The sequence below is a fragment of the Trichoplusia ni genome, unplaced genomic scaffold (genome assembly GCF_003590095.1).
Source record: "Trichoplusia ni isolate ovarian cell line Hi5 unplaced genomic scaffold, tn1 tig00000732, whole genome shotgun sequence".
NCBI classification, from domain to species: domain Eukaryota; kingdom Metazoa; phylum Arthropoda; class Insecta; order Lepidoptera; family Noctuidae; genus Trichoplusia; species Trichoplusia ni.
In genome coordinates this window covers 1-12,762 of record NW_020800056.1, presented here as the reverse complement: position 1 = coordinate 12,762, position 12,762 = coordinate 1, and the positions used below count along the sequence as shown (strand labels likewise).

The 12,762-nt window shown below is 35.5% G+C and overlaps 3 protein-coding genes across 3 annotated transcripts; all 3 read left to right on the top strand.

Moving 5' to 3' along the window:
• Window positions 1–1,458: 1,458 nt before the first annotated feature.
• LOC113507142 (myb/SANT-like DNA-binding domain-containing protein 3) lies at window positions 1,459–2,847 on the top strand. Its single transcript, XM_026890003.1, has 2 exons — window positions 1,459–2,054; window positions 2,147–2,847. Exons 1-2 carry the CDS (start codon window positions 1,845–1,847, stop codon window positions 2,633–2,635), a joined length of 699 nt encoding a protein of 232 aa, XP_026745804.1. The 5' UTR covers window positions 1,459–1,844; the 3' UTR covers window positions 2,636–2,847.
• A 2,117-nt stretch (window positions 2,848–4,964) lies between these two features.
• Window positions 4,965–6,444, top strand: LOC113507139 (thioredoxin domain-containing protein 15-like). The gene is given in 3 exon segments (XM_026890000.1): window positions 4,965–5,143; window positions 5,568–6,070; window positions 6,072–6,444. Coding segments are annotated over 3 exon segments (894 nt in total). The 5' UTR covers window positions 4,965–5,091; the 3' UTR covers window positions 6,411–6,444.
• Window positions 6,445–7,424: 980 nt separating this feature from the next.
• On the top strand, window positions 7,425–9,395 carry LOC113507140 (glyoxylate reductase/hydroxypyruvate reductase-like). Its single transcript, XM_026890001.1, is given in 6 exon segments — window positions 7,425–7,805; window positions 8,125–8,230; window positions 8,232–8,391; window positions 8,608–8,747; window positions 8,749–8,799; window positions 8,802–9,395. Coding segments are annotated over 6 exon segments (1,077 nt in total). The 5' UTR covers window positions 7,425–7,635; the 3' UTR covers window positions 9,252–9,395.
• The last annotated feature ends 3,367 nt before the right edge of the window (window positions 9,396–12,762 follow it).

Here is a 12,762-nt window from a genome sequence, read left to right as displayed (position 1 = left end):
CACTGACAATGACTTAACACCTTCCTTATAAGACTTGTTTTCAAGCTGCTGTCAATTTCATACTTTAAGTTTAAGTACCATTGTTTATGTTTTTCATTACAATCTTATCAAAATCATCAGCTTAATTGTTCTTGTGTAATTAGTATTATTGTATCATAAAAAGATGGAACTTGGTTCTATAACAAAAAGACTAAATATTCTAGACAAAATACCATTAATAATTTATTTCAACTATATTCTTGTTTCCGTGTTCTTGGTAACAAGTAAATTGAGGATTTAAAAATGTAATATTGGTAACGAAGAAAACGTTCTTAAAGCAATAGCTAAGACTCTAGAGGATTCCAATAACTGTAGATAAGTAATTGTAGACTTTGTATACATACAATTAAGTGTTAGTATTCAATGAAGTGATATATTTTTTGTGGTTGATTATGATCACCTGGCTTGGAACTAATGTAAAACAATGGAAATATACAGTTATCAGTACATGCCTTAGAGAAGCTTGTTATCTGGACTTTCTATTTACTAAAGATTCAGTTGATTGTTGGTTCAAATCATACATTCAGATATTTTTAGCAGATACAAGACAGAAGTATTGATTATACTCAAGAATATATTTTTTCTTTCAAGAAATATGTTTCTGAGATTTAATATTTTGGTTTATAAAATATCTGAAAAAATTATAACTGGTTAAAGTCGGATGATAATAATTTTAATGATTTAAGTATATTAATAAAGTATTGAATGTCTAGATCTCGAAAATAATCGAGATAACATTTTAAAATTGACCAACAGTTAGAATTAACATGTTTATTATACGGTAATGGCGAAATATGGAATTTACGCGAATGACCTAGGAGCGACGAAGCAACCACATAAAATAATGTTCTAAGTAGGCTGTGCCCAAACGGCGTTAATTCGTCCAAGATACAAACAAAACGCAGAAAATATGTAGTACCTACTACATTAGTAAACTTATTAGTGCGGAACAATGAAAATGTAACGATTTATAACTACTTACGTATTCTGCTAATTGTAAAAGGAGAAGACAATCCAAGAAGACATGTAGAAATCGACGTGAAAACCCTCCAGCACCAGCCATCTTTTCACTTTATTTCACGAAACTATTTTAGAAGTCACAATTATTCGTCAGATCATAATTTCACGTAAAAGGTACGCCTTTAAAATAATGATTACACAAAATGTCTATTTTTTGCGGCGTACTTTACTACCACGACATTCGGTGTATAATGACAGTTGTGGTGTGATGTGAAGTTCACAGAGTACATTCTGATATACTGTAAGTGAAGTTGCTGTAACGACAAAAAATATAAAACAAAATGGCCGACTGACGTCACAAAGATTTTCAATATAGCCAGCTGAAAAAAGAAACAACTGTTCATTTACAATCTTGATTCCTACTTGTGAACTAGCGAATTTCAAATAATTCAAATGAATAATAAAATAATATTTTACTATAAACAAACTTAAAATCCAGCAAAAGGACATCAATTCGTTAAACTACATGCACGTTCCATTCCACAATAACGTAAGATTTAGCATTTGAAACTAGGAAAAACTGTTGTCAAAATAAAACGTCAACAAATACGAATGTCACTGATGTCAAATAAATGTATTGTGTTTTGTTAGTGTTTTGTATCTAAAATGTATTGCCTAATATTTTAAACAAAAACTGCATAATATTCCTTTTCATAAATTATCAACCCAGCAGCATAGGCAAACCCTATCTCTGAACTATCCCAATACCTACTACTTTTATGTTAAAATGATACGATTAGCTTACAAAAAAATATTGCTTCTAATATCTCAAACCATTTTATATAATGGATGAAAATAAAAGACAAAGAGGTGTATATGTTACGGCAAGACAAAAGAAGAAGCTGATAGAATTAATGACAAAACATCCGGAACTAATATCATGCAAAGTTACCCAGGACTTTAACTACAGGGACTCTCAACAACTATGGCACACTATTGCTCTTGAATGTAACTCTATACCCGGCGCTAGGAAATCTTGGAGGCAGTGGAGAAAAGTAATAATAATTATATGTATTTTTAATTCAATCCACATAATTCTGATTAACGGCTTTCTTTAATATTATATATATATGTTTATAAATTACAGACTTGGCAAGATTTACGATCCAAAACAAAGAAACGTCAGGCTGAAATAAATGGCGAGCTGCCAACTTCAGTAGTAATGCTTACAGCTGCTGAACAGGAGGCCCTGGGACTTAAGAATGTGACTTCAACCACCACATACCAACAGAGTACAGAGTTCATACCACTGGAAAATAATGACCAGGACTTTGACAACACCATGGAATCAAATCCTTCATACAGTGAAGTGGAATCAGTTCCAGAAGAAAAAGTTTTCACCCACCCACCAGAAGAAAAGCCAGCCAAACATAAAAACAATTCTAAAAACTGTAAGAATTCCAACAACTGTGTTTTCAATTGTGATATGTTAGCAGTACAAGAACAACGAAAGATACAAATTAAGGAGGACTATTTGAATTTTAAAAAGGATTATTTAAGACAAAAACTAGTTTTGCTTAAAGAGCAGACTGAGGCTTTAAAAAGTATTGCTAAAGAACTTTGTGCGAAGAAGTAGGGCTGTGATTAATTTGGCCTAGATAGGGCTGTGCCATATTATGTAATGTGTAGTCTTTAGGGGCTGACAACCTGGTGAGGGTTGCAGGAATCAGTTGGTGTATGAGAATGCAGAACAGATCTCTAAAATGAATTTGGTTAAATTTATGCATCTTACACCAACCTTGAAGCTATAAAACAAGCAGGATGTTATTTAATTTAATTTATTTATTAAGATAACATAATCCACTTGTTAGTAATACATGAATAATATGGTTAGTAAGTCACAATCACAATATAAACATATAAAAATACAGCAACATACAGAATAGATTAGACATGAAGTCTTATAACATTATTCATGTACGGGGAATCTACCCTATAAGCTATCATGTTCAGGATGCTGTTGGTGCTGGCGCGTACTCTGCTGACCATTGAAGCGATGCGTTTTCGCATTATCGCGCTAAAACCGTCAACATGCGCGTCCGCGAACATGCCGGAGGCACTACAATAACGCGGCAACCCCAACAGCATCCTGAACGCATTATTATACTGGATCCGAAGGGATTCGTACGATCTTCGAGTATATGTAATCCATAGGCTGCACGTGTAGAATGTTGTGCAATACGCTCTAAACAAGGTTGTTTTAGCACCAGTGGAGCAACGTACAAACCTACGAGATACCATATTAGCTCTTACCGATAAAGCCCTTCGTTCCCGTTCCATGTCCATGTCGTCACGTAAATCTGAGGCAACCACATGACCTAGGTATTTAAAACTATCTACTCTTTCTAAGGAGGTTCCATTTATTTTTAGCGGGGGAATATTGGTGGGATATTTAGTTCCGGATTTAAAGACCATAACCTGGCTCTTTTTTTCATTATATTTAAGTCCATGGGTTTGTGCATACCCCTCACATAAACAAAGCAGCCTCCTTAGACCACAGACTGAGGCGCTCAACAGCACCATATCGTCAGCATAGCTGAGATTATTGACGCATACGTCATCAATATGGCATCCGACATGTTCGTTGCTGAGCGTGACAATCAGTGCATTAATATATAAATTAAAGAGTACAGGAGAGGTCAACCCTCCCTGCCTCACACCACACTCCATTTTATACGAATCAGACAGTTGCCCTGCCCACCTTACATTGTTGACCTGGTTTCCATACCAATACCTAAAGATATTTATGACTTCTGGAGGCGTATTCTCCTCTTTTAACTTTTTCCAGAGTATGTCGTAGGAAACCAGGTCAAAAGCCTTAGAAAGGTCTAAAAAACACGCATATATTGGCGTTCCCCGATCTGTATAATATCTGACAGTTTGCTTGAGACACATAATTGCACATTCGGTTGAGAGTTTGGGCCTAAACCCAAACTGATTGTCATGTATTTGAAGATGTTTATTTAACTGTATCTCAAGCAATCTATCAAGTACTTTAGCTATAATGGTGGCCAAGGATATCGGCCTATAGTTGCCCAGATCCGACATGTCCCCAGATTTATTTTTAACAACTGGTATCACTATGGTTTTTATTAAATCGGGTGGTAAATAACTATGACTCATACATAGGTTACAGAATAGTGATAACACTCGCGAAATATGAGCATTTTACCATTTCCATTATTAAGTGACCATAGCCTGAACATAAATTATATTACAGATAGCAATATAGCCGCAGCTGTTTCGCGAGTCCGACTCGCACTTGACCGGTTTTTACCCTCAGGGTGAACCACCCTAAAAATATAAAAAACTTTAAAGCTATCTGCCGCAGAGACGCATATAGCTCTAAAGACATTGCAGTGAACTTCTCATTACTATAATTTTAATGAGCTATTACTTCTATTTGAATACTCTGTACAAAATTTTATAGTGATATATAAATTATAGGTTTTTATGTATATTGGGCTTGTAACTAAAATACGTAAAATGTTGCTACAATGATTCTATACAAACGCATTTAACATCATACTCATAGTCATGATCTAATTTAAGTAGTGTAGTGGGTACTTGCCGGTGTACCATTTTCCATCTTTCTTTATTCTGTGCCATGTCTTTTACTTTCTTTTTTATGTAACTTTTCCTACAGTTTGCCTATCTATATTATATATAATCGAACCAGTTTCTGTAAGCTATCGTAAAACGGAATTTACGATGTAATGTCAAAGTGACAATTTAGCTACGAACAGATGTCAGCTGTTGACTTCTCAAAACTCAGAAGTATTTAGACTTTCTATACTTTAAGCATAGGCTACGTGCCATCTCACTTTGACATTTTAGTAACAAATCACGATTTCTCATTTTACGTCCTTTTCTTTATGTATGTTCAAATTGAAAACATTTTTGCCCGATTGATTTATACACAAATGTCAACTTGGAATGAAACAAAAACTATTATAATTTCAAATTGCTTTTTTCATATTGTATGAGATTTCGGAACCACACAGTCATCGAAGTGTGTTAACTTTTTTCACGATGGATCTACGACTAAGTAGACATTTTTATACTGCATTACTTATTGTTATTGGTAAGTGTTCATTTGGTCTCATACAAGTAAACAATAGTTAAAGTGTTCCTTTGATTCTTGATTTCCTCACAAGGTTGTGTAACTTGCCCTTTTTCACTTATTACTGTTGTGATACCTAATATTTATTTCGATGTCTAGATCGTTAAGCTATCACTGAAACAAAAGTGCATAAGAATAATTATTGTGTATCTTTCTGTACTCAATACTTACTTTTCGCTTATTATTAACTGCTTTGATAATAATTTTAGGCATTGTCAGGCTAATGAACTTTAAAATAAAATGACTAATGTATTTTACAATTGAATAAAATAATTTATCTAATGAATATTAATAATGACTATAAATATTTTTTCTAGTTTCTAAAGCAATAGGCCTATGTGTGATACACAAACAATTTCTAATTTTATTTACATAATGATTTCAGGACTGGCAGCAATAACTATACAGTTTGACATTCAAGAAGAACCAGAAATAACAACAGAGACTGAAGAAAATGTTGAAATGGATGTTCCCAATGTTGATGAGTCAGAATCACTACTCTCCAATGTAGTGTCAGATGTCAATAAGACCCTCACCAGCATATACAACACTGTGACATTAGCTAATGTTACTGCAGAGAATACCACACAGACAGCAAATGAGACACGGAAGCTGGTCAAATGTAAAGAAATTGTCTATGACCAGAGTGAAGAGATTGAACCTTCAGTTGAAATAGTGAATGCCTCAAAACTCATCAGGCTGCTTACTGTCAAGCCTGATATAACTTCTAGGGACATGGAGGCTGACTGTATTCTTGTCTTCTTCTATGCCAGGGCTTGCCCCTTCAGTGCCCATGCAGCACCACACTTTAATGCCCTCGCACGGTCATATCCTAGTGTTAAAATGGTTGCTCTTGATGCTTTAAAGTATGGCGGAACAAATACTGTTTTATGGCATTGTTGGTGTACCAACACTTAAAATGTTCCACAATGGTAGACCTTGTGGGAAATTTAATGGGACTGAGTATAATATTCAGTCTTTCAGTAAATTTGTTCATGCTATTACTGGGCAGTACCCACAAACACTTCTAGTCACCTCCAAAGATTTCCAGGGACCAGTCTCAAGTGTTGTTGAGACTGAAACTGATTATTTCCTAGTCTTATCATGGTTATTTATTATTGTGTGCTCAATTCACTATTTCATGCAGTCAAAATGGTGGAGAATGATTGTAGAGATGGTTCAAAATAATTGGAGAGAATCAGAAGCCCAACATGAACACAATGATTAAATAGGTTTTATTATTTTTTAGGTGCAAGTTGAATAAATTATGTAACTTATACTACATTTTGCAGTTTCAGTTCATTGTGATTGTTTTGCTACATTTCCTAGTTTTCTATATAAGGCTTTTTTATTACTTTAATGCAAAGGCATAACAATTTGGCCAGAAGCACTAAACACCAGGATGGCAAGGCAAGAGGACTTTTTACAAACAGACACTCAGTTTTATTGCTACAAAAATAAATACGATATAAATTGCTGTGTCATCATAAGGTACCCATTCAAGGCAACGAAAGATGCCTCCCGTACCGTTCCTCCTTGATACCTTGGCGTACTGCTGCAGGCAGTGGCATGCCATGTCATTCATGACAATTCGATTATTTTTTTCTTTGTAATTATCAGCTATCATTGTTCCACCGGCAGAGCTAAGGCCTCACATCGTTTTATGTTAACAGAGGTTTTGTTCGAATTAGTCCCGCCATCTTCTGGGCCTGCCTGTAGGTATCGTTTTGTTTTTAATTACCCATACTGATATTACCATAGATTATCAACCTTCACACTGACGGTAAAATCCTTCGCAATACTGGACATTTTAATAATAATAGTGTCCTCTAAGAATGTTCTATAGCAATAGGGCTGAAAATTGGTTGCGTATGCTGTCAAAAATTAGTTCCAAGGAAGCTCACTACTGCTATCAATGCCAATATGGCGATTCCCTTGCGTCAGTGTCAATATCAGATGATTTTGACGTTTTGTTTTGACAATAAACGCCGTAATATCGTCGTGGAGAAAATGTATGAATGAAGAATGCTGTAAATATTGACAAAAATGTTATCTAAATCTTACGTGACGCAATCTTGGATAGGTAGATTATCTGCAGATATAGTTAATATAGTTTTTAAAATAGTACTTTGGGATACCAATTGTAACTTCGGTGTTCGGTAAAGTTCTGGCAGGCAATAATCTTTATGGTTGTATTTTCTTATAAAATAATTCAAAGATTTTTATCATGAGCGTGGACATCTTTCATAACCTCCACAAAGGGTAAGGTGATACTAGGAACAGTGGCTGCACTACATCTCACAATATACTTCGCCAAACCTTCGTTTTTCAAGGGCGAGAGTGTGACAAAAACTAAAACTTCTCCGCCTAAATATCTACCGGAGAATTAAGCGACCTTGACTGATTCGCAAATAAGGAAATTACTAACCAACTGGAAAATAACCTATCGATTAATGATTTATAAAAGAGTGTCGCCGTTCGTGCCATCGTTACTACGATCTGTTGCTCGGCAGAGTGAATTTGTGACAAATCCGGTTAAAATCATGAAGTGCGACTCAAAGTTCGAAGTGTTTGTGACTCGGGCTGATATGCCAGAGAGTGGCATTGAGATGATACGAAGAGAGTGAGTTATATTTCATGTATTATATCATAACATGAGCATAGTTTTATTGGAAATCTGAGAACATGTGGTGTCATTTAAATATGACACCACATTCACATTAAATCAAATTTTAAGTATTTTAACATGTTCTTATCAATGTTATTATTTACAAAAGTTTTAATTTTATCTGACGTATAAAACAAGTTTAATTTTTGCTTGTGAGATATTGTGGTTATAATAGCAGGTTGTTTTGGATATAAACTAAATTAATCTTTTGATTATTGAGAGAAGCAATGAATTGAACTAAACTTTATACTAATACTTAATCTTAAATTTACAGATGTAATGTCAAACTGTGGAATAGATCTTCTCCGGTCCCAAGAGATGAGTTCCTCAAGTTGGTGCCGGGGGTCAATGCCATCTATTGCTGTCTCACCGATAAGATTGGACAAGGAGTTGTTGGATGCAGCTGGACCAGAGCTAAAGGCGGTGGCGACCATGTCTGTGGGATATGACCATATTGATATTCAAGAGTGCAACAAGAGAGGCATTCGAGTTGGCTACACACCAGATGTACTTACAGATGCAACGGCTGAGCTAACTGTGAGTCGTTTTCTATATAATGTATTTTTCACTTAATCCAACTGTTTTTATAGTAATTAAGTTTTGTAAATGAGTTATGTTGTTTTATGTCACATGTTATTCAGTTAGGTTTAGTGGACTATTAATCTTTATTGACATATGCAATTACCTACAGTGGAAGAACCACCATTTCAAGACCTTGTTTATGAAGTCTTTTTTTACTCTCTCTTGATTATTGCAGGTTGCCTTCTGCTGGCAACAGCACGGCGTCTGCCTGAAGCGCAGGCCGCAGCGCGCGACGGCGGCTGGGAGTCGTGGTCGCCTATGTGGATGACGGGTCCTGGTCTGGCTGATTCCACGGTTGGTATCGTTGGCTTCGCGTAGGATTGGCCAGGCTGTGGCCCGTCGTAGTCAAGGGCTTCAACACCAAAGGACATTATTTACTGCAGCCGCACTGCGCGCCATGAAGCGAAAGAGGTCGGAGCCCGTAAAGTTGAATTTGATGATCTACTGGCCGAGAGCGACTTCGTTATTTGCTGTGCCGTATTAGTACCCGAAACCAGACACATGTTTAACCGAGTAGCTTTTGATAAAATGAAGAGGACAGCTATCTTTATCAATACTAGCCGAGGGGGTACTGTAGACCAAGAAGCCCTGACTGAAGCTCTTCAACACAAGATAATCAGAGGTGCTGGGCTCGATGTTACTACTCCAGAGCCACTGCCTCTGGACCACCCTCTGTTATCTCTGAATAACTGCATAGTGTTGCCTCACATCGGCAGTGCAACCATAGATGCAAGGAAGACAATGGCTGAACTCACTGCTGTTAACATACTTGAAGCCCTAAAAGGCTTTGAAATGCCATCTGAGTTAAAAATTACTTAGATATAAAATATTATTTGATAAAATATTAGTTTTGTACACATATAATGAGCATCTACATTATTATCTATACATTGTATATTTATTTGCTTTAATGATAAAGTAAAGAAATTAAAATTTGTCACAATAAATTGGAATTTCGAATAACATTTTTTTTAAGTATTTAATTTTTCCTAATTCACTAATTTTTTTTTAGTTTTATTTTTCTAGGATGTGAACACGTTTTTCAGATGACCATGTTTAATGATCTGCTTTATTTATTCATTTTACTCAAAAATCAACACAGAACATATTTTCAAAAAATCTACCAAACTGAATAACAGTTTGTCAGATGTTCTGAGATTCTATTTATCGTTCATTAAAATATAATGTGAAAACATGTTAGCAACTTCTTGCAGTTTTGCTACAGATTGCAGAGAGTGCTGAAAAAAAAAACATCTCACGAAGGAGGTGGAATTTCTCGCAAGGTGGTAAACAAAGCAGGGCGCAGTGAAATTTTTGTGTGGCTGTCCAATGCAGGTAGGCGAGTGGTCAGTCGGTGCGCCGCCGTGCCCGCGACCGGACGCACACGTGCGTACGTCTCGATTGTTTTCTTTCGAAATCACTCACGGAACGTGTTGTGTATGCGTTTGGATGCAGTGGAGTGAGGTAAGTTTCGGACAAAGATGTTTTGTTTTAAAAGTTATCTCGAAATAAATAGAGTGTTATTTTATTAGGTTTCTTTTTTTTAATCTAGAACTCGTGTGTTTTTGTCTTTGGAGATTAAAAAACCATATTCCGTAAATAATTGGTCAATCTGCAACGTGTGTTATCAATAATTTTACTGCCATAGTTACAACCTGCTCTAATGACCATATCTAAAACTCACCTACAATTTGGTTAAGATATTTTCACTACTTTTCTTTTTATTCTTTTCTGACGGAATTTTTAGTAGAGTGGCAATTCGCAGTAGCCAGCCTTCTTTACTCTTTACTACTTATTTGCTGATGATAGGGTTCGTGCACACACATTTTTTTGTAATTCTTATGTCCTTTAACCTTCGATAGATCGCCGCTAAAGCGTAGGTCTCTTAAACATTGTGGCATAAGGGTCCACGTATACTAAACACAAAACAACAACAGCGTCGGCGCATGCACTGATTAGAATAACGCACTAATCCAATGAGGATGCGATGCCGTTGCTGAGCTTGTGAACTGTGAGTTGACCTTAAATTCCAGCTTCTAGTTAGCAACGTTATTATATTTTCATTTCGTATTAAAATATTACCAGTATGATTAAGGTGTTTAACCTAATGGGTTGTCTGTCTGTAAGTCTGCTGTCAAAAATCTATGTCGACGCGCACATTTTCCCTCATTGTAATTAGGTAAGGATCGAGTGGTCAATGTTTACTGTATTTTGAACGCACAGGCTCTTTTTAAAGTATAAAAGTTTTTTTGCGTTATTGCGCCAAAATTCAACCCTTTTCATCACACTTTAAAAGACTATAAGTACTTCTGAGTATTAATTAGGTAACCTGCAAAAAACATTTCAGAGAGCTGCCCAATAAAGAAATCATTAATCCTCGCATGGCACCACATACATTAAACATACAGTTTATAATTAAGGACCCAACTAATTAGTGAATTTTACTAATTATCGAGTTTCGTGTGTACTGAAACGTTATTCACTTTCCGAGGCTGCAAGCAGTCGTCGCGGGAATGCAAACGGAATTCATTAAAAGTGCGATCAGACTTTCATCTTGTTAAAGTGGAATCTAAACGTAATAATAATAAAGTAACGCACAAAAATCGTACCGCCTCAGCTTGGAACCACTGAATAGTTTGATAAAAAAATCGCTGCGATGACTTTCTACCGGCAATTAGAAGATTCGCACACGAAAGTGCAGTGGAAGTATTTAGCTACGACAGTATGCGCCCGCGCCGGGAAATGCACGATTTATGTCCGCGTCAACGCATAAATACCTAGATACTCTCCAACATTTTTGATGTCATGTTGTTAAAATAGTTTTTTAATGTTGAGGCTATTAATTTAAACGTCTTCGTTATTCATTAATTAGTCTGGTATCTGTATCGCTGCTACATATTTTTCTTTTAATTTCTGACAGTAATGTTCAGTGTTTATTCATTTTCTTATGATAACCTGTCGGCACTGTTTACATAACTTCCCTTAAAGATTGGCAGGTAGGCTATAAAATAAAAATGAAGTCAAACTCGTTGAATTTTTTTTTTACCTTTTATGATATGAATGGCACTGGTTTTAATCGTTTACAGACATTACGCAATACTCTTGGAAGGTACTTATTAAATCTAAATCAAAATGCTTCTACCCATTATTACCACTTTTCTATGTTCGTAGTAATTACAGGAGTAGATAGAGCAAGTCTGAAAGGCAGGAGTCAGAAGTAATATGGGTCAAGTCTAAAAGTTCATGAAGAATTCAGGTAATTTTAATGCTCATCGCGATTACTGAAATTTAGGTTGGCTTTGCCTAGCAGTGGGACTGAGAATATACCAGCACCAAGTCTCTTAAGACTCCCTAGTTAAGTCCATAGTACAGGTGATGTTTTTTTATGAGCACCCATTGTCAAAGTTACAATAGTTAACATTGAATTTCACATTTCATGCCATGAATAGTCTCTTGCTTTATGTATTCAAGCCAAAAGACAAATGTAAACAGAAAAACATGAATGTCGATGAGATCACTAATTGGATGAATGTAACATTACATTAGCCTTGTTAAAAAAACAATCTTCGATTCGTTCTCTGATTTCACGAGTGGATTTCTTGATTTCTACAAATACTGAAGAATTTCTAGTGTAACTGAAACATCAGCTTATGAATTCTAATTTAGTGTTTATTTAAGCGTTCGTTACTTAGCAGATTTATCTGTTTCTATTAGTCGTTTCGTGTTGCATTAAGTTTTTTAATATCGCGTTTTGTTTAGGCTTAGGCTGGGCTACTTGGCATTTGATATTAACTATTCAATAAGTAAGTAATTTGTGCAGAGCAAACCTAAGATAAATTATGACCAATTTATGATTATAATTAAAATATTGTCCATAGTCCAAATGGCATAGGTAGGTGCGTATCTTTTTTTTTTGATAAGAGGCAGGAATCAGGACTGTTTCAATTCTCAACTGATTCTACTCCTGACCATGAAATAATTTAAAACAATCCTAACAAATATGCTGACTCACTTAAGTACTACTTAATTTTAATACATCACGTCTGCCTCTTTGTCTGAGTGTATGTAATCATCGTTGTTGTCAAAAGTGTATCATGTTGATAAATGCAAAATTACTCACGCGACAGCAAATGTCATTTGTTTTTGTTAAGCCGGTTGACCGCCGTTTTGAATGGTCGTTACCATGTTGTTACATTTCAATCTGTGTCACTAACGACACACGCTGTTTTTATACAAGTTTTAATTTACATTGTAATGTTTATTTTTGTATATTCAACTTTTTTTGCATGTGTTAATCCAATTGTTTTGCACAATCAGGTATTTTTTCAGA

Coding starts and splice junctions, on each gene's coding strand:
- LOC113507142 (XM_026890003.1), top strand. CDS start 1,845: ATGGATGAAAATAAAAGACAAAGAGGTGTATATGTTACGGCAAGACAA. Junction 2,055..2,146: donor CTTGGAGGCAGTGGAGAAAA/GTAATAATAATT, acceptor TATAAATTACAG/ACTTGGCAAGATTTACGATC.